Source organism: Acanthopagrus latus, chromosome 3 (assembly GCF_904848185.1).
Source record: "Acanthopagrus latus isolate v.2019 chromosome 3, fAcaLat1.1, whole genome shotgun sequence".
NCBI classification, from domain to species: domain Eukaryota; kingdom Metazoa; phylum Chordata; class Actinopteri; order Spariformes; family Sparidae; genus Acanthopagrus; species Acanthopagrus latus.
This window is the reverse complement of record NC_051041.1, coordinates 4,217,970-4,237,556: the sequence shown is the minus strand read 5'-3', so window position 1 is coordinate 4,237,556 and position 19,587 is coordinate 4,217,970. Positions and strand designations below refer to the sequence as shown.

At 43.3% G+C, this 19,587-nt stretch overlaps 2 protein-coding genes and 1 long non-coding RNA gene across 3 annotated transcripts in view; 1 reads left to right on the top strand and 2 right to left on the bottom strand.

Annotated features, from left to right (window-relative positions):
• erf (Ets2 repressor factor) overlaps nt 1-14,639 on the bottom strand; it is a 36,543-nt gene extending 21,904 nt beyond the window's left edge. Inside the window, exon 1 of the mRNA XM_037092863.1 lies at nt 13,837-14,639. Within this exon, the coding sequence (XP_036948758.1) occupies nt 13,837-13,858 (22 nt within the window). The 5' untranslated portion in view covers nt 13,859-14,639. The remainder of the gene's footprint in view (nt 1-13,836) is intronic.
• A 636-nt stretch (nt 14,640-15,275) lies between these two features.
• On the top strand, nt 15,276-19,385 carry LOC119016701. The gene is made up of 2 exons (XR_005074238.1): nt 15,276-16,413; nt 18,771-19,385. It is a non-coding gene; the product is annotated as an uncharacterized LOC119016701 (long non-coding RNA).
• LOC119016699 (POU domain, class 2, transcription factor 2) overlaps nt 18,200-19,587 on the bottom strand; it is a 97,559-nt gene continuing 96,171 nt past the window's right edge. Inside the window, exon 20 of the mRNA XM_037092841.1 lies at nt 18,200-18,232. Coding sequence (XP_036948736.1) covers nt 18,215-18,232 — 18 coding nt within the window. The 3' untranslated portion in view covers nt 18,200-18,214. The remainder of the gene's footprint in view (nt 18,233-19,587) is intronic.

Below are 19,587 nucleotides of genomic sequence, written 5' to 3'. Positions count from 1 at the left end.
AGGAACAAAAACACTGTAGCACTGTACTGTAAGTCAATTTGCTGATAATATTAAGTAACTCTTGATTTGTTATCAAATATTCTTTTGCCGCAGAAACTTTAAGAAAGCCATCAACCAACAGACACTATATGGCTTCAGTCAGGCTCTTCTGCTTTCCATCTCTAAAATCCATTTTCCAAATTGCTTGAGCTGTGAGCGATGCCTTCCCCTAGTCTGCGAGCAGTCCAAACTAAACAAAGCCTCACCATTTGGGATGAGCAGTCAAAGAGCAGAGACACCTGTGTTCCCCAGGTCTGCAGAAAGGAGTTAAGACACAGTAGAAAGTAGGGGGGGGTTGACCGTTTGCCACTGCAGTAAAGCCTTGGGACTGCAGAGTGAAGCCTTAAAGTGTATAAACCATCTCTGCTACCACTGAGACAGCTGAGCCACTCTAATCTGTGACACAGCGGCCGCCCGAACCTCGCCAGACAGAAACCTGTCACGTCCCGGAGAACTCTGCAGCACCTAGGAGGCAGCCAAGGCTGTGATTAAGTCCGCCCTGGGTTAGTGTGTGTGTGTGTGTGTGTGTGTGTCTGTGTGCAGTGAAGAGTCACTTATTATGCTGACATGAGGGGAAGCTCCTGTTGCATTCAGCAGCGCCCCCACGGTTTTATAGCTGAATCAAGGATGTCAGAATAATGTTACTGTGGTCACTTGCCCATATCATTTAATGAATGCACCCAGGGTCTGAAATTAACACCCACTGAGCGCCAAATGTGGGCGGATTTCTGTTTGGCAATTTAATCTCTGAAGGCTATCTGCCACACTGGTGGGTAAATGTTTGTACCAAAATAGTCATGTAGTAAAAAAAAAAAGTGCCTAAATTGAATTTTGGTAATAATTTGCTGCACTGGTTCTGGCCTCTGCTGACATCCACATGAAAAAAAAACCCCAAGAGAAGTTAAAAAAATTGGCAGATTTAATGCATGAGAGGATTTTCACTGTTGTGTTAATGAGAAACAAAAGTTAAAACAATCACATCAGCGATGTTATCCGAGCTTAAAACTTCTATCTCCTAATCTGCACCACTTCAGCCAAGTGGAGGCGTGTAACAGGAATACAGAGAGGAAGAAGAACACACGCAGTACATGCATGTACACGTGCTCCAAAACTCGTCTGAGCGTGCTTTCCTTTCCAGAAAATGACAACCCTGTAAAACATTCAGCTGTAATGAGCTCCTGGCTACCTGACTGCCGCGCTACAGATTTCAAGCTTGCTTCCTTCTGCCAGGACAGAATTTGTTTGGAAGAAGGAGCTCCGTGTGTGTTTGTGGAAAATGACAGCGAGTAAGGGATGAAATAATTCTCATAGACAGATTACAATAAAGAAGAGAGAGAGTGAGATTTGTCTCTATTGTCTGTAAGCAGAGGGCCAGTACTGCGTTTACATGGAGCCTGATTATCTGGTTTTAAAAGCCCAAACAGAATAAAAAATGTTCCATGGTAACACCTCAGTCAGAACAAACAGGCCCAAAAGTTGGAACCTTTTCATGAACCTATTAAAATAGAAACTGTCCAATGTAATTCATACAACCTGAATTTTTTTTTTTTGTCTGTCGGCTTTTGGCATGTTGACCGTCTTGATGTAAATGCGTAGTGACATAGACGATGTTTGATACTGACCAGAAATCAGCATGAAGAAGAACGGTCCTGTGAACGTAGTTCGTGAGACGGCACAGATTTAGTTTATCTGTTGCACTGCACAGCTGACACTTCTACATGTTTATGAAACAATGTCTGTCTGCAGGAAATAAGGCTGGCTGACATCCTGCAGAGTGAAGTCAAGTCAAGCGAAGTGTTAAACCCAACAAAGCCGCCAGCTCCACTGTCGGCGCAGTGCTTTGCTGATTGATTACATCATCACAGCGTCAAGAAACATCGTGAGCGCATCGTTTCAGGAGGAATTAACAAAGACAGGAAATGCAACCATGAACCAAAGTTAATCTCTTCTTACTAAGGTAAATACATGTAATCTATCCAAATGGCTTTTCCCAACAAGCACTGCATGATCAGATAAGGCGTCCTGTACCTGCACCTCCGTCAGTCTGACAGACATGCCCTGAAATCAGCCATCCGCAGACACGTGCTGCTGCTACTAGACTCCTATCCTGACCATGAACAGAGAACAATCTATATAAAACACATCTTATAAGTTGTCAGGAGCTGATGGAGGCCACGATGGAGCTGGAGCGATTAACACTGTGGTGGTGTAGTAGAGGGGACTTCAGAGCAGGAGAGAAAGATGATAAATATCTGCGTTTAAATCTGGCTTCTATGTTGTGGTTTGCTCGCCAGACTACTTTCATTTTCCTCCAACACACACACACACATGCGCGCGCACAGTGGCTAAGCCAACAACGAAAATTTGGTGACTTCAGCTGTTGGATTGGACCATGTGAACACTTGTGTGCATGCATACGCACACACAACCGCATACATACACACATACACGTGTCACCGCAGCCCAGAATAGGCCCGCAGCTCCAAATCCAGGGAGCTGGATGAGTGACTCATTCTCATACTCACTGCCAATCAAATTTCATCTGCTCCTCTTGCCTCTCCCCCTCCTTCTTTCCCATAATGCCGCTTTCCTTTCAGCATCTTTCCACACAGACAAAGAGGCTCCACTGTTGATTACAACTGGTAGGACAAGCAGCACGACAATGTTCGAGGTTCCGCTCAACGAGAAAGATTTATTTCAAAAAGTCTGTTCTGCATTTTTTTATTATAAATACACTCTCGAGCTGCAAGAGTAACCACACAGCGACTTTTATTATCGAAGTGTGTCAAGAGCAAATATCAGACAGGAATGTGCATATTTGTGCACTGATTAACACTCTTGGCTGGGAGAAGTCAAGTCACTTATTTATACTGCACAGTCCAAAATCGTAAATTTTGCCTTGGAGGGCTTTACAACATACGATACACTCAATCCTTTAAATCTAGATTTGGAAGAAGAAGAAAAAAACTTTTAACAGGGAGAAACTTCAAGAGCAACAGAGGACAGAAACATTTTCAGGGTGGACCATTTAAATATGTAGAAACCAAAAGCACCAAGCTAACCTTTTCTCTCCTTACGACGATTTGCAATCTTTATCTCTCGCTGCATGGAGCCCGGAAATAATATGAATGTACAGTAACATGTGGCCAGAGTCTGCCGTGGCACTATTAACTGAATGAGGAACCTGCTGTGACTGAATGAATGCAACTCAGAGGTTAAACGGAGCTTTTATAATGATACTGAGACAAAAACTGTAATTTACATGGATGAGCAGGATCAAAAAAACTATTTAGTTCATTGGAGGTTCATACGTACTCCCTCCTGTGACTGAATGTTATAGCAGGCCAACTTAGGCCGACGGCCTTACATTGGGCATCCTTGGTCAAGACATTACTCTGTGACAGTGCTAATAACTACATCTGCTGCTTTAAATACGTGTCCAATTAACCTCCTTTTCACTTTCTCTCTGTGGGAACTGTTGGAGACCCAAACTGGGAAAAAAAAAACAACCCACTTCACCTCAAACTGTTCCCTGAAAATCAATCACCACTGGCACCGTGTCTCGTCTCTTTAGTTGATGCTAAAGGTGGTTCTTGCTACATTTTCCTCTATACTCAAACATGGATATTTGTTATCCGTGCCAGAACACTGTGGTGGTTCTGAGCTGCCACTTTTCAACATTGGCTCCTAATATTGTTGATCTACCACTTGTAGCTTATGGCGCGATCACGGCGACAGTAATTCGGTCTGGATGAGTGTGTCGGAGAAATTCGTCAAATGTAAAAAAGAGCCAGAAAGGGACTTTTCTACATGTGTGATGTCTGGGTGCGTTAGTCAGCCTTTCCTCATTGGCAGGGCCACCGCAGTCTTAATTCCTCAGTCTATTGCATTAAAGCTGGATCTTCCATTCTCTAGACTGAGTGGCTCGCTCCCTGTGTAAAAACATTAAAGACAGAGGCACGACGGCGTCACCGCAGGGAGATGGCAGCCCAAATGAGCAAGCCGCGCTCACTAGCTGTAGTGAGAAAATTAAAAGAGTGTGTCTTGTGCCTGTGTGTGTGTGTGTGTGTGTATGTGTGTTAATGCAAAACAGACATGCACCATTTTCATGGCATGTGGGGGGTCCAGGCCCCCTAATAAAGTGTGCATGCTGTGAGTGGGCGAGATGAGTGAGTGAGTGTCTGAGGGACTAAACTGACTTTCATTCCTCACTGCCACTGGCTCGGTGGTTTCAAACAACCAACAGGGACAGAAAATGGGTCACATGAGTTAACAAATGAACGAGGGCGGCTTTCAACTTAATAAATTCAACGTGTAAAGAAATAACCTTATTTATTCGTTCATGATTCTGCATTCTTTCTCATTTAGATCATCATATCCAAAGCAAATACGTACAAAACCTCTAAATTATGAAGATTTTAACAGAATTCAGCTTAAACTGAATCTATATAAAGACTACTGGTTGAGTGTGTGTGTGTCCTGTGGGTGATAAAGAAAGGACAGGCAAGGAGACTTAACTTTATGGCCGACTGCTGGCGCTGACTTGATCAAATGGTGCCGTTCTTATCACTATTGTAATTTATGGCCTACCTTTGAAGCAGCTAAGAAGACGAGCCTGAGCGCTACTTTCTCTTTAAAAGTTTTGGCAGCTGTTATTTCAAATTATTCCCACATAAAAGGAGTGCAACTACCTGTTGAGATGTGATTCTTATCTCACAACTTGCTACTAATGTTGTGATAAATAATAATGGCCAAATGGTTTATTCTAGAGCCGCATTAAGCGCTGATTGCTTCTGTTGGATCATTGCTAAACAACTTACCTACATACACTCAACAATGTTGTGTGGTTGGCTGGTTGAAACGGACTACGCCATCACACTGTAACCTTTAAAATGCCCCATTTTCTACAGATCCTTTGTGTTACATCTGCTCCTCCTCATCGACCCGTCTCTTATTTGATCAGCCCGGAGGTGAGATGCATATATAAGACGTGTGTGCATCTGTTATGGGGAAAAAAAAAGTGTTTACCAAACTTCTCTGCTTGTCTGAATGTGGGTGTGTGAGACGGCGAAGGCGTGTGTGAGAACGAGAGAGGGTGTGAGTGTATGTGCTGCGTGTACGTATTTGTGTGGTTTGGGGTGTGAAATCTTTTTCTTAAGGCAATTGGCCTATAGTCAACACAAACTTTTCTATGTATTTCAGGTATGAGACACACACAGCGCAACGTCAAACATAAACACACCACACAGAGATACCAACCGAGAACCAGGACAAGTTGCGACAGCCTTAAAAAAGAGAGAGAAAAACACAAGATTCCCAGCAGACCGGAGACAAAACAGATAAGAAAAGGCTGTGTGCTGCTGAATTTGTGTCTTTTTCTTGCTCGCTGCTTTACCTCCAAAGACTCAGACAGGTTTTCTTGACTTTGAAGATCCGAGACAAATGACCTGCCAACAAAGACAGCAACACCTTCTGCAGCTTGCTCTGACTTCATGTTGTCGAAACATTACATCATTCACCTTTGCTTCCATCCAAGGCACTTAAACACTGCACCTTGCAGGAAACAATGAGGACACAGCCTCTTGTAGTTCCTCCAGGTAATAGACCTTTCAATTTTGTCCAACCACCACAGCTGTTCCACAGATTTGCCCGATGATAGCAGTCCCCCCATCCTTTCAAAAACACTGAGATATACGTCATCAAACTTAATTCCTTGCTTCTGGTAGTGAAAGTGCAGACATGTGCGACACAAATATCTCGCATTTACCGACAAAAATTACTGCTACACACCATAGCAAGGCAATTCCCTGATGTTTGCACGAAAGCGGCAGGAAAACTGTTCTGCAAACGCATTTCTGACGCACAACACACCCGGAGAAATGCGTAAAAACCGACAGGACAAATCGGCATGATAATCCATATCTGCTCCAAGTGCTGGGGCAATCAAATCAAGTTAGAGAAGTATGCAAGAGTGTAAATCAGAAAGGGATAGAGGCAGCCTGCCTGACAAACCCAACAATCCCAAAAACATCCTTTGAAAACCTGCAGGGAGTGATCTTGTAGAGAGATAGGTGTGATGAGAGGTTTATCATGTACCTGCAACGTCAACTGAAAAGCCAAATGCTGGTTTCTCCTCTGGGAATATGGAATGGGTGTTCAACTAAAGTTTGGGCGTGGTAAAAAATTAACCAACTCTTTCCGTCATGCATCCGAAATCAGTGAAAATCAGTTGGAGGAAACGGTTCATCAGTTAAGAAATCATCCTTTCAGACAGCGTTAAGAGCCAACTGAAAATGTGTGTTGGCTTTGGATTTAATTAAAGTGGATATAAGGACGCTTCTTCAAGTAGTGATCTTTTCTTTCAACCCGTAGCCTGCAGCCACTGTGATTACTTGCCACTTTGTCATGCACATGCATTCTTGCGAAAATTACCTCAGAAACTTGTTCACGCTGCAGAAAGCGAGCTGTATTTACCATTCTTCTTCAATCCTTAATGGAGTCTGTGAACGTAAAAGCACTGAAGGTACATTTAGAGGAGGTGGCAACAGAGCGGAGTTTGTTGAAATTAGTATTAGAAGACTCTTATTTGTGTGAATATGAAAAAAAAGTGACTTGGATTTTCAATCAACAGTGTGGGATAAAAATGCAGGTGCAACGCCAACAAGTGTACAGGCAGGAAAAGTCTGGGCTGGATCAACCCAGACTGAACAACCACAAAACCCAAACTGGGTTTTTTTTTTTCCCCCTGCAACCTGTTGGCGGAGTTTTCCCTCCGTGGCGCTTAAGGTGGTCCGGTTAAAAAAAAAAAAAAGGCCATCTAATTTATTTTGCATCACTTTACGACTGGTTTCTAAATCAAGATACTTTTTACTTACTGAGGACTTTCCACTGGCATATTAAGACACTGCCAACAAACGCCACAGTTGCATTTTAGTGTGTCGGTGCTCTCATTTCATTGTAAAAAAGAAAGAAAATAAAAACCTTATAGCCTAGATGTTGCCACCTCCTGTTTGTCTCTCTAATTGCCAGAACACAACCTGGCAGGCTACATCTAACCACTCCTCTCAGCTAAAACAGACTCCCTAAAAACATATGGCATCTGGTGGATATTTCTGCTCTGACAGCAACTTGGTTGTAACTACTTTAGAACTGGCAGTGGCAATGGTAATGTGGGCAGTGTTATACAGGGCCATACAGGACCACACCTAGTCTGTCCCCATATCCTTTCTGCAGCAAATAAAAGGCTCACTAACATGTTGGTGGAGGCCTAGCTCAATCCTTTTGGCCATAAATGAGGCCAAACCACCCGGTGCATCCCTCCATGCACCACGGATGATAGCCATAACATGCAGCACATCTCCCCACGCCTATTTCAGTAGGGATGACTCCAGACAAAACAGCCACAGACAAAGAACAAATCTACCTCTACACCTTCCGCCTCTATCAGCCTTGATTTGATTCAGAAACCTCCAAAAGCCCTTCAAGGGTAGATGATGTAAAAAAAAAAAACTGTCTGCATTTTTTTCGTGAACAAAAGCTTCTCTCAGAAGGCCGGCCCGATAGATCTACTAGACCGTTGGCAAAATGGTTCAGGAGAGAACTTTTTATTCAGTATTTGATCGCAGCACTGAGGCTGGGAACCCACTATCCTGTCAGGTGTTGCACAGATACACGTCCTGCTGCAGAAGTCTTCCTTATCTGCTCAGCGAAGCGAGCTGCTGGTTCCACTTGACCTGCTCTGTTCTTTCATCTGCCCTGCTGGGGTCGACAGTCACAGAGCAAATGCAGATTCACTCAATCGTAAATACTTAGAGATACCAAACAAGCAGGTCGGCTGACGGAGACGTGAAGGATGATGAGAACATGAGGTGCTGTCTGTCCTTTACAAATGACAGTGCACAGATAAAGGAGTAACAAGCACTTTGCCTAAGCCAGGCCTGTTATTTCTGCTTTTTCAGAGGTCTGAAACTGAGTTCCACATAGGGAAAAAACACATAAAGATACAGCTCATCAATAAGTGGACAGTATTGCTTGTTGTGGCAAGATCAAATAGTGCTGATGATTGGCTGTATTGATGCATGCACCACATGCATGTGTAATGTAACCTTTTGTTAAAATTGATTTCACAAAATAGTTTTCTAAAGGAAATGATCATTCAGGAACTGCTATCAAGCTATCAGTACCAGTATCAATATGACATTGCTGTGCTATTTTCCCCCACATCACTTTTAGACTAACAGTAACAGAGTTGATTAGCAGTATCAACGAAACCAGTTGACAAACACAAACGCATTGCAGCATTAAAAACTTTGACAAACGATGTGGTGAAGAAAGTAAGTCCATGCTCAATCTGTTGAAAGCAAGAGAGAAAAATATTGTTTGGTTGTAAATCGAGGAACATTCAAGTCTGAGTCGAATCTCCCCCCTACCATCAAAATCTCTCGTAAGAGTTATTGGTGGTGTGCCCTTCTTTAATATATATGGAGACAATTTAGCATGACAACACAATTTGATTCAGTGGTCTAAAAATATCAACTTAAGCCTCAGACTTTGGTGTCAGCCTCTCAAAGGGTGAGGGCTTCTGTCTAAACTCAACACTTTGAGAGAAATTCATCATCAAAGAAGCAGAGTAAGCAAGTTGTCTTCCAATTAGTTTGAGGGATGCAACACATTTATTTCCCTTCAGTAAAGGGTTTTATCTATTGTTGTTGGTTTTCCACTTGCATGTACAGCCTCCAGCATCTGAGTATTGTTCAAAGTCATCCAGGGAAATGTAGGAGATCCGTACTCGCAGAAGTGAGTAAGGTAGGTGTTCAGTGTACACAAAAGAATGTAATTACCACACTTCATCAAAAATAACTACTGTGCTGCAACATTACAGACTGATGACTCCTCATGCTTTTACAGTGTAAGAGGATTGATTAAGCTTTTAATCAGATTTAGTATTCAGAATTTGCAAATGTCACCTGATTCTGTGTACCACAAATAACATTGCTTTACCTTCAGGGTTTAATTCCAAAATTAGACATCAAAAGCACACAAAGGCAAACTGAACAGCAACAAATTAAAACCACCATTTGAAGGACAGCTCACAATGAAACTTTGATGTACGTGCACCAATTTACAAAACTTCTACATCTTAAAACCTAAATAAAACCACAGGTATGGATGTTTATCAACACTCGACTCCCAGGCTGACTGTCAGGCTTTCCTGCGCGTGAGGCCCCAGTGTTTGTTTGGCCAGCACGTCCCAGCTCGTGCAAACTGTTGTCTATTCTCTTAGCTTTGTATGGGTCACCAAAGCCACAGTACACACACTTCCAGGAAAAGAGGGCTGCCGTAACATCGAGAGATGATCGCAGCAACACTGACCCGGGCCGCCACTTTGACAACACACCAGAGAAATGCTGACGTCACTCGTCTGTACTTTTTCCAGGGTCTGCTTGCCCGGGCTCGGCTCAGTGGTAATCAGGAATGTGATCAGGTCAACCTTTGCACTGACCTGATCACTCGCCGTCACCACATAATGGGGGGAAAATCAGGGAGAAGGTACATCCTGTGAGCAGTGCTGGCATTTAGGTTTTTTTTTAGTCGTGGCATTTTCCTGCTAAATGGACTAAATGGATGATTTACGATCTATTGGGGGGACTTGACCCTGGCTCATACTCTCATTTTAATGGCCTGACTGGAACTCACAAAAACGATAGACTTGCACATTGTAAAGCACAGTGTCACAAAGCACAAATAACATACTGCGCCAATAATAACAATGTAATGATAAATTAAGCTTAGAGAACAACTGATACGTGATTTTTGTGGAGTGAAAAACACAGAAATACACATTCTTTGCTACAATCTCTAAAATGTGGCGATAAAATACGTAGATAACAAAGGCAGGACATTTAAGAGTTCAGCAATGAACTTCATTGTCCAAAATGAGATCAGTGCTGTGGGGATTGTTTGCTAAGCTACCCCAATCATACTTCGCTGCATTACTTTCTGTACAAAACAAATATCTGGACATATATGCAGATACCGATAAATCTGTGATAGGCCAAATATCAGACGATACTCATCTAGCAGCACGACAAGGCAGCATCTGTTTGTAATTTTTCAAGCACGACTGTCAAAATCTTGCTGGTTCCAGCTTATTTAATGGGCTCTTAGGAACTTCTGTGCTGTGCTGGAAGCCGGTCGGTAGTTCACGTTAGCGGACTCAATTTCTAAACCAAAGTTAGCTACTGTTGCTCTCTGTTAGCAGAGCGGAGAGAGGCGCTGAGACGAGGCACTCGAGAACTTGCGCCGTTCTGGGACCATGCCAGGAAGTCTGACCCAAGTCCTTCATAAAATCCAGTCCAGCAGCATTAACAAATCATCCACAGGGTTGTATAGGCAACAAAGAGAGACGGTGACAGTCCCGCTTTCACAGCACATTACAATCCACTCACATATGGCCAGTAAAAAAGTGATTAATACATGTCAATCGCTACAGACTCTTTGGTAAAATATGATTTGCTTTTCTTTTTATGATTCGTTGGGTCTTACCATGTTGGAAGACTCCTCTCTGGGCTTGCCACAGTTATCATTGACATTCGTCTGTTTAATCGATGACAGAAGAGCCACCATGACTTTATAAACTTGCAGGAAATCTTCTTTATTTAGGCATATTCGGCAGATTTACACAATTGTGGTGAGGATTTTCCACTTTTTTTCATTTTATAGACAAAACTCTTCGTCCAGAGAAAACTCAGGAGATTAATCGATAATAGTTGGTAACTGCACCACTAATCCCCACTTAATCACAGAGAGACATGGTGTCTAAACCACCACATCCCTGTACACTTCAGTCGCCAGCACCTCCTCCTAAACTTTCACTGAGACAAACACGCCGGCTTCAACATGTAGTGCAATCGTGCCGTCTCTGCTGCCGGTGCCAACAGCATAATTCAGTATAATGGGGAGACAGTAACACAACAAAGTCCTGCCCAAAGGAAACTAACTGTCATTTTCTGTTCCAAAACGAGCCCTTGCTTCATTAGCGTCGCTCTAACCAGTGTTATTAGAGCTATTTCAATCTGCATAAAAGACGTCTAGTTGCCTTTCCTGTAATTACAATAGGCTGAGTCAACTGCCCACAGGCAAATGGTCTTCCTCAAGGGCAATTTGGTCTCGCTAGTAAAAGTCAAAGAGTGACTTTGTTGTGACCACATCAATGTCAGGTAGGGCCGCACAGTGACAGACATATGGGTGCACACGTGCACACACACATTTACACTCACAAACACATAAATACACTGAAAGTCATAAACAGCAGTCCGGCCCTCACCAGACTTAACACCAGCTAATTGCTCATGTATGGCTCCTTTCACTCCACACACACACACACACACACACAGAGTGCAACAAAGCGTGCTGACTCGCTGGCCGTCTACAGCTGTGACGTCTCACATGTGGCTCTGTGTTGATATAAGGAGTAACACAAGTGGAAAATTGGAGCTGGTGGGGCCAGACTGCTGACTTCCTGATAGGAAGAGAGTGGAGGGTGACCCATATATACATAAAGTAGTCAACAGGCTCCAACACCACGGGGAAATACAACAAGGACAGACAAAGGGTCTGTGTAGCTCCATGCATAATGTAATGTGGATACAGATCAGGGTTACCCAGAGGGATCCTTTGATATTAACACGAGTCTCCACACAAAGAAAAACCTTATTGGCACTGATGTCACTGCAAAGCTACACAGCTTATTTTTGAGTCGTGACCACCGCAATAAAAAGTAACAAGGGAAGTTGGTGTGAATCACACAACAAATAGGAACTACAGAAAACTTTTAAAACGAAGCTGACGTTCATTTAAAAGCTGAACAAAACATACCAACAACGGCTTGAACTGTGAGCTGAAAAACAGCAGAGCCAAACCAGCAAATAACTTATAAATAGACAAAAGGAGCTGTCGCCTGCTGCATGACACAAGGCTAAAACGAGGCTGTCCAATTCTAAAACTGAAAGGAAGTGCAACATAACATTGCTAATCTGATCCTCTGGATAATGGAAGCCATTAGGAGAGAATACAATGCGTGGATGTCTGAAATAGGACATAATGAAGTGCTCTCTCAAAATGAAACGGTAAGAATATCCTAAAATTTAATTATGGTCCGACCTCAATAACAGAAAACAATAGCGGACACCGGGGATGTGCAGTTGGCCGACGTCTGCTAAGAATTTTCTGCATGATGGGCTCTGCGGTCGTGATCAAAAAGGGGTTGTTTCCTGGGTCACGTCAAACAGTTCTACTCTCAAGTTCTGTGGTGTTGAGCCACACATAAGCACCCTGGAAAAACAAAGAAATGTACAATCCAAAAAGCTGGTTGTTTGTAGTTATATTGGCATTTCCCAACTTTAAAAAAACTGATATTTACAAAAGGTATTTGGCTACAGAACACGTGACAAATGAGACGAAGAGATGAAAACCTTTTCTCATAATTGTTCTGGGTCGTAAAAAGTTTATCTGCAGCAGCGCAGAGATCTAGAAGTCATATCTTTAATTATGATGTTGTGTTGTGGTGTGGCATTCCCCTCTTAAAACATCCATTATGGGTACTGGATCTTTGTCTGCCCAAAATTACCGTACAGGGCTTCTGACTAAACTGAGTTTAAGTGCGCTGAAATGCACAATGGAGTCGGGGGGGGAATCATGAGTTATGGGTGGAAAATCATAATCATTTCAATGACAACAAAAACGGCTGAAAAAATGAGCGGAATTCGAAATAGCGGAGCCAAAGAATTCAGAGTTTGTGATCCGTTTCAATTCCTGCAGGAGTTTTTGTAATGTTGATAAAACCTTTCGACGTAAACTCTCGCCTGTGTCAAAGGTCAGAGAGCTTTACTCACTGAGCAAACATCGGGAAACAAAGAGGCAAACTGTATTTCCAGATTTAATTTTAGGGCCTCGTGCATATCGGTGTGTTATCACAGGGAGTTTAACCATCTCAGTTCAACTCTTATCAACTGAAATGGCAGTTTAGTAACCAATCCAATCAATTGGATTCACTTTCTACCTTTCACTGTGGGCTCTGATGTTGTGATAAGCAGACATCCAAGCAGCCCTTGCACATCTCTAATTCCTCTGGATGGTTGATTAACTGCTTTCCCTATCTCTGCTCCTTCATTTAACCTGTCTCACGGTGTCTTCTTTGAGATTTGTGTATTTCTTTTGCAGCCTGTCTTTCGCCTTTCAGCAGTATTGTGGTTGCACTCGAGGCTCTGATGCTTGCAGCCACACATTAGTTGCTACATGTGGTTGTGGTTGAAGGCAGAATTGAATTTAACCTTCTGTTCCACTAAATTTAGTTCAGACCTGTTTTGGTGGCTTCAGCTGAATCTCACAGCTATCACAGCCGGGGTCAGTGCACTTCGGCTCTGACCCGGACTCTCTCCAGTAAATTACTGTAAATAGTTCAACACTGCAGCTTCAGATATCACTTTTAAGTTAAAATGTCGTGGAAATTGGGTCAAACGAAATCGTAATAGATGCTAGAAAAGCAACGTGGTCGTAAAGTAGGACGCACTTTTCTCGCTTTGCTGAAAACAATAACAGGAGCCTCGGATGGATCCACCCTAGCGCCATAATTTTGTCACACTTTCCCCTGGAGCGGAGAGTTTGTTAGCGTGCTAGCCCGCAGCTAGCCGCCGAAGCTAAAGCGCCCGTTGTTTTCATTTTAAGAAAACAACGGCGGCGACTCGAATGTAAGAAAAAACAAATGAGTGCGTTTAAAAAGTGTGGCCGTCAACTTACCCGTGTCCCCCGGGGTTTTCATCTTTGTTGTCGTCTTCGGCGGGCTGCTTCGGGTCACTTTCCCACGTCGACTCGTAACTTTAGACGTTAGTTAGCTAGCCGTTAGCCCGAGTAAGCTAGCGAAGTTAGCAGTGACACCCCACTCCTTCCTCCGGTGTTGTTCTCACAAGTGGCTCGTTAGAAAGAACCTGCCGCGACTCTGAGCTCGGCTTTAAGAAAAAGTTGTGGTTTTTTCCCCCTCTTTTTTTTTCTCTCCGTTAACTTCACGTGAGCTTCTTTGTTTTAATCTCGACACGCCGGTTACGTGCTGTAAAAACTTTTGCGCCCGGGTATTTTGTTTTCGAGAGCGGGGCTTTCTTCTGATGCGAAAAGTTGCCACCCCGAGTCTCTGGGGCGAAATCCAGTCGCCCGGGTCTGAGTGGCGCAGGTCGAAGTTTGCGAGGAGTCGTGCCGCCGTCGGTCGGTCGGTCCTGGAGCAACGGAATGCGACGGGTCTAAATGTTCATCCCGTTTGTTGAAACGATGTCGCATGGTCGATTCCTCCTCCACATCTTCATCATCACCATCATCATCCTCCTCTTTCCTCACCGACAGTCAAAACAGCGGCGGCGCTTCTGAGAGAGAGAGAGGACAAAAAAAACCTACCAAAGCCAACTCTGTTCTTTCTCTGCTCCTCTCGTTCTCCGGCACGGACTTTTTCTTTTTCCACTCACTCACTCACTTCGTGTTCTCTCTCAGCCTCCCCCCCACCCTCCCCTTTCCTCTGGCGGGGTGTCGTGTTTCGCTCTCCTCCTGCCACACGGGGCCGCCCACGCTGACCCACGGAGGGAGGGAGGGGGAGAGAAACTCAACGCCCACTTGTTGCCGAAGATCGTCTATGATGTCGGAAGTTTGCTTTAGCTCTCAGTCCAACAAGTGAGCTGAGAGGACATTTTACACAGAATACTGTTGTCTCATGGACCAGAATTCAGTGTAAGTGACATTTTTTTTAAACATTTTAAACAACAAACTATTACTATTTGCACAAACATAGACAGCACAGGTACATTTGGTGCGCAGAGCTCTCTGTCAGCAGCCAAAAGGCATTAGAAGAAACAAAATAAATAATCAATCATGATAAACACTATAAATACACACTAAACACCACTGCTGCTTTGATATGAATAATATCACATAGTCTGCATTTATACTGCTCAGTGTCCTGAGAATGTATTGCAACAATCATATGAACTAAATCAAATCAAATGTTTAATAATAATAATTTTTAAAAAAAACCCTCAAAATAAAGATACCAACTCTTTTTTTTGTGATTCATTTATACATTGACACTTGATATCAATATATCAATAGCCTATCAATTATCTGATCTGCATACAACTTTTTAGGCCTTTGCTAAACCAAATCAGCCTTGTTCATCCACTAAAAAAAGCAAGACAAAAACAGAATAATATCAAATATTACTATTACTAAACTATTTACACCTTTGACTTAAAGATCTATCCTCTCATATTTAAATACTTTTCACAGTTTTCATGAATCATTTTTTTTAAAAATGCCCCTCTTGAAGGACTAGTTTATTTTTTCCCACGAATAGCCTCAAAAAAGAAAAGGGTATTCAATTTAATATTACAGGAAAACCACTGAATATTGACACCTACACATTTACTGCAACCAGTTTTTGCTTGAATCATTAAACTAATTTCCTGGCGACCACTTTAATAATCACGTATTGTTGTTGCTATTTTAATGGGTTGAACAAGTGGCAGACAATGCTGTGTCTGGTTTATTGCTTGGATTAAATGTTTTATTCTCGACCTGTAAATTTTATTTTACTGTCCGAGTGACGCATCGTCTCAATAGACGATCTCGAACGAGCACCGGCCGCTCGCTGCTGCTTCCACCAGTTTGTCGCCCCGCGCTCGCTCCCGGTTGGCGCGTCACGGCGTTGCTGTGGAGACCCGTCACCGCCGCGGGTGATGGAGGCGCCGTGTTTACCTGTAAACTGCGACAGCGAGGCAGCCAGGGAGCCGCCATCCGTCATTTATACCCTGAGAAGGGACGGAGGGAAAAGGCCAATCAACAGGTGCTCGGTCCCACGGGAGAGGATGGTGGCCGGCGAGGCTCTGAGATTTACATACGCTATAATTATAAGAGGACATAGCCTGTAGCCTATCAGGCGCTTATTAGCATCACACACACACACACACAGCTCTTTCTCCCACACTCCTTTCTTCCTCTCTAATGAAGGGCCCTTCAGCACTTACATCAGCTCCGAGGAGGCAGCACAGAGAGGGAGTTGAAAGAAAGGAGCGGTAATTACTCGAGAGCCTGAACTGGAGAGCAGAGAGCGGGCTGAGCTGAAGAGCGGCTGGAAGGAAATGAAGTGGAGGGAACAAGTGTGTGTGGGGGACTGAAGGTAGCCCTGTACTCGCTTTCTTTCTTTCTTTCTTTCTTTCTTTCTACACAATCAGACATCCCGCTGTACTCTCCATCCATCCATCCCTCCATCCATCCATCCCTCCTCTGCTCCTGTTCATTTACTCTGAGTGGCAGTGTGTGGGAAGTGAAGGCCAGCAGGTGGGTGAAGTATTTCATGTCACACTGTCACACACACACACACACACACACACACTCTACATTAGAAAAAAAAACCCATCTCATCACTGTCACGTCGCTCCTCCTCCACCACCTCCTCCTCCTCACGGTACCCCCGTACATTACACTCCTACTCCTCTCCTCCGCCTCGGCCCTTCATCCTCCTCGCTCCTGCACCTTCCATCTTCTTCTTCTTCTCCCTCCTCCTACACCTCGCTGCCTCTCCTCAATGTTCCTCTCACCTCCTCCTCCTCTCTCTCTACCTGAGCCCTCCTCCTCCTCCTCCTGCCTCCATGTGGTGTTTCATCACCGCCTCCACCACGCAGTCACGTCCACAGATTCATGTGGGCATACATAGCTTTCCTATATTAAAGGAACAGTCTGACATTTTGGGGAATATGGCCGCTTCAGGTCTGTCTGGTCGGTTCGAAGCTACAGTTAGCTTAGCTTAGCATAAAGACTAGAAGCAGGTGGAGACAGAGAGTCAAAGCAGCCAAGAATCATCTCTAAAGCTCCCTAACTAAAATGTAGTATTTAAGTTTTAGGCAGACTTTTATTATCTTTATTATGAGCCAAGCTAGCTGTTTCCCCTTGTTTCCAGTCTTTGTGCTAAGCTATGCTAACCGTCTGCAATCCACAAACTAGCAGTGACAAATGCTAACTGTTGCGTCGCCTCGTGTCTCCCCATGTCTGGGCTGGACAGCTGCACTGGAACACACAGAAAATCAATATTAATAAAGAAATACATTGATGTATAACATTTGCCGAATTAACAAGAAGGACTAAACAGTTAAGAATTTGTTGCTGACAGTGCTTCACACATTTTATAAAATGTCTCGTAATGCAACAACTCACAAAATTCAGTGATTTTTAAAGGGAGTCTGGTGATTTTCTCCATGGACATCAAAAAGTTGCCCTTGTTAGTTATAGTTTACTCTATTCTATTTGTAAAAAACTAACAATAAAATGTCTTCTTTCTTCAATTCGGTGCAAACACTGAAGTCAGATGAATCAGTGCTGGTGGGCAACATACACTTCAGGTATAGAAGATGCCTTGAATTTTAAACTGTACCTCTCGTTTTTTTACACAAATAAAGAAATATGTTCGTGTATAATGTTTGCCAAATTAACAAGAAGGCCCAAACAGTTAAGAATCTGTTACAGACAGCATTTCACAACATTTACAAAGTGCCTCCTTACGCCACAACTCACAAAATTTAGTGATTTTCTAAGGGAGTCTGGTGACTTTCTCAATGGACGTAAAAAGAAAAGTAGCCTTTATTGGTTACTTTTGTGTGTGTTTGTATAAATTGACATGTTTACGTCCTTTTTCATAAATTTAGTGTAAAAAGTGAAATTAGTTGAATCAGTATGTTCACACAGTTGTTAATTGTTGGTGGGTAAGATATCAATATTTGTTTAGATTAATAATACTTGAATAATTAACTGACAGAGGGACAAATTTCATGTAGTTGCTCTAGTTCCAGGGTCCTGGTGTAATCTGCATGCAGTCACACCATCATGGGACACTTTAACAGAGCGGACTCATCATTAACGTCATCAGTAACACTTTTCCTTTGTCTGCTTCGACAAGTCTGCTGCAGAAAAAACAGGTTTACAGACTAATTATTCCAGCTCGTGCATGTTGAGAGAGTTGTCACTTGTCCTCCCTTTGCACCGCCGCTGACCTTTTGCTCCACCTGAGGACACGTCAGAACAAACACCCGGAGGGAAGCGAGGCGTGAACGGTCCTGTAGAGCCTGAGCTGCTGAGCGTGACGACATCAGAGGGTACGACGTGTCTGTGAGATTAACAGAAGGATGTTTAGACCAAACATCTTCCCTCAGCCATCTCAAAACATTCATGTCTGATGCCAACATAGAGGAAACCAAACCTCTGTCAAGAAACGGCTGTTTTAACCAGCAGAGTTTGTGCAAAGTCTTTAAAGGCCAAAATTTTAAATATACTTCTTGAAAACATGTAAAGAAACGACCCTGTCTTCATATTTGGTTGTTTATTTTTCCTGGCGTCTGAATCAGCAATCATTCGAATGTGTTACTGTTTGAAAGCTGTGAGCGGATGCAGTTCAGAATATTAAAGTTGGGACACTAATCTTTATTTAACCTGATTCTGTCTATAATAGGAAATCTTCCTTGTCGCTGTATTAGATAAGAGCCGCCGTGTTTGCCTTCCTGCTTTTCGTTTACAATTCCTAAGCAACGGAACAGATTGGGGAAAAAATGTCACCCTCTGTCGCAGTCAGACTTCATCCTCGGCAGTGTGATGAATCTGGTGAGTGTCTGTTTCTATTTCTAAGCACAGTTCTTCACTCCCAGCAGAACTTCAAGCAGAGCCGCTTCCACGCCGTCTCGACACTTCACCAGTGGGAATAACAGTTTGTGGAAGGAGCAGGAGGGACGCAGAGCGAGTGTCTGACGATGGGCCGGTCGGGGTGGAGGGGTTCAGACACCGGCCGCATGTGAAAGCAGCGTGAAACAAAAGCTCAGCAGGAGGTCTGATGACTGCATACGTGTGAATTGGGGGAGTGATTGGAGACTAATTGATCACCAGAGTCACTATCAGTTCATTACCGAGGTGGTAATGACCCTAATCAGTAAACAGGCGCGATCAATCACCGGTGATTGGTTAATGATGAAGAAATAAAAGGATTCGAGCAGTAATGAAGGATGCTTTAAAACATCTGATCGGTTGGAATTAGATGGAAATGCTGCAACACAACAGAAATCACTGATTTAAGTTACTTTAAGCACCAACCTGTTGCAGGAAACATCCACAAAGATGTCAATCTTTTATTTTTTTGTCTTTTTGCAGATTCCTGTACAGCTCCTCTGTCTTTATTTATCAATCATCTTGCACTCTATATCTCTGTCTGTTTATATTGTATATAAAAGACAAATTCCTTCTTGGTGTAAAGTTCTTGGTAATAAATCTGTTTTTGATTCTGGAACAATAGGGAGACGCATGTCACAGCAGTAAGTCCTAACTGTAGCTGTCATTAGCTGGTTAGCTCAGTTAGCCGTGCAGCTAACAATCCACACTGGTAACACTGAGTCGTAGTATGAGACGAGACAGGCTGAGGCTAGCTGGTTAGCATGCTAACGTACGTAGACGTAAAACTTTTTCTTTAACATAAAA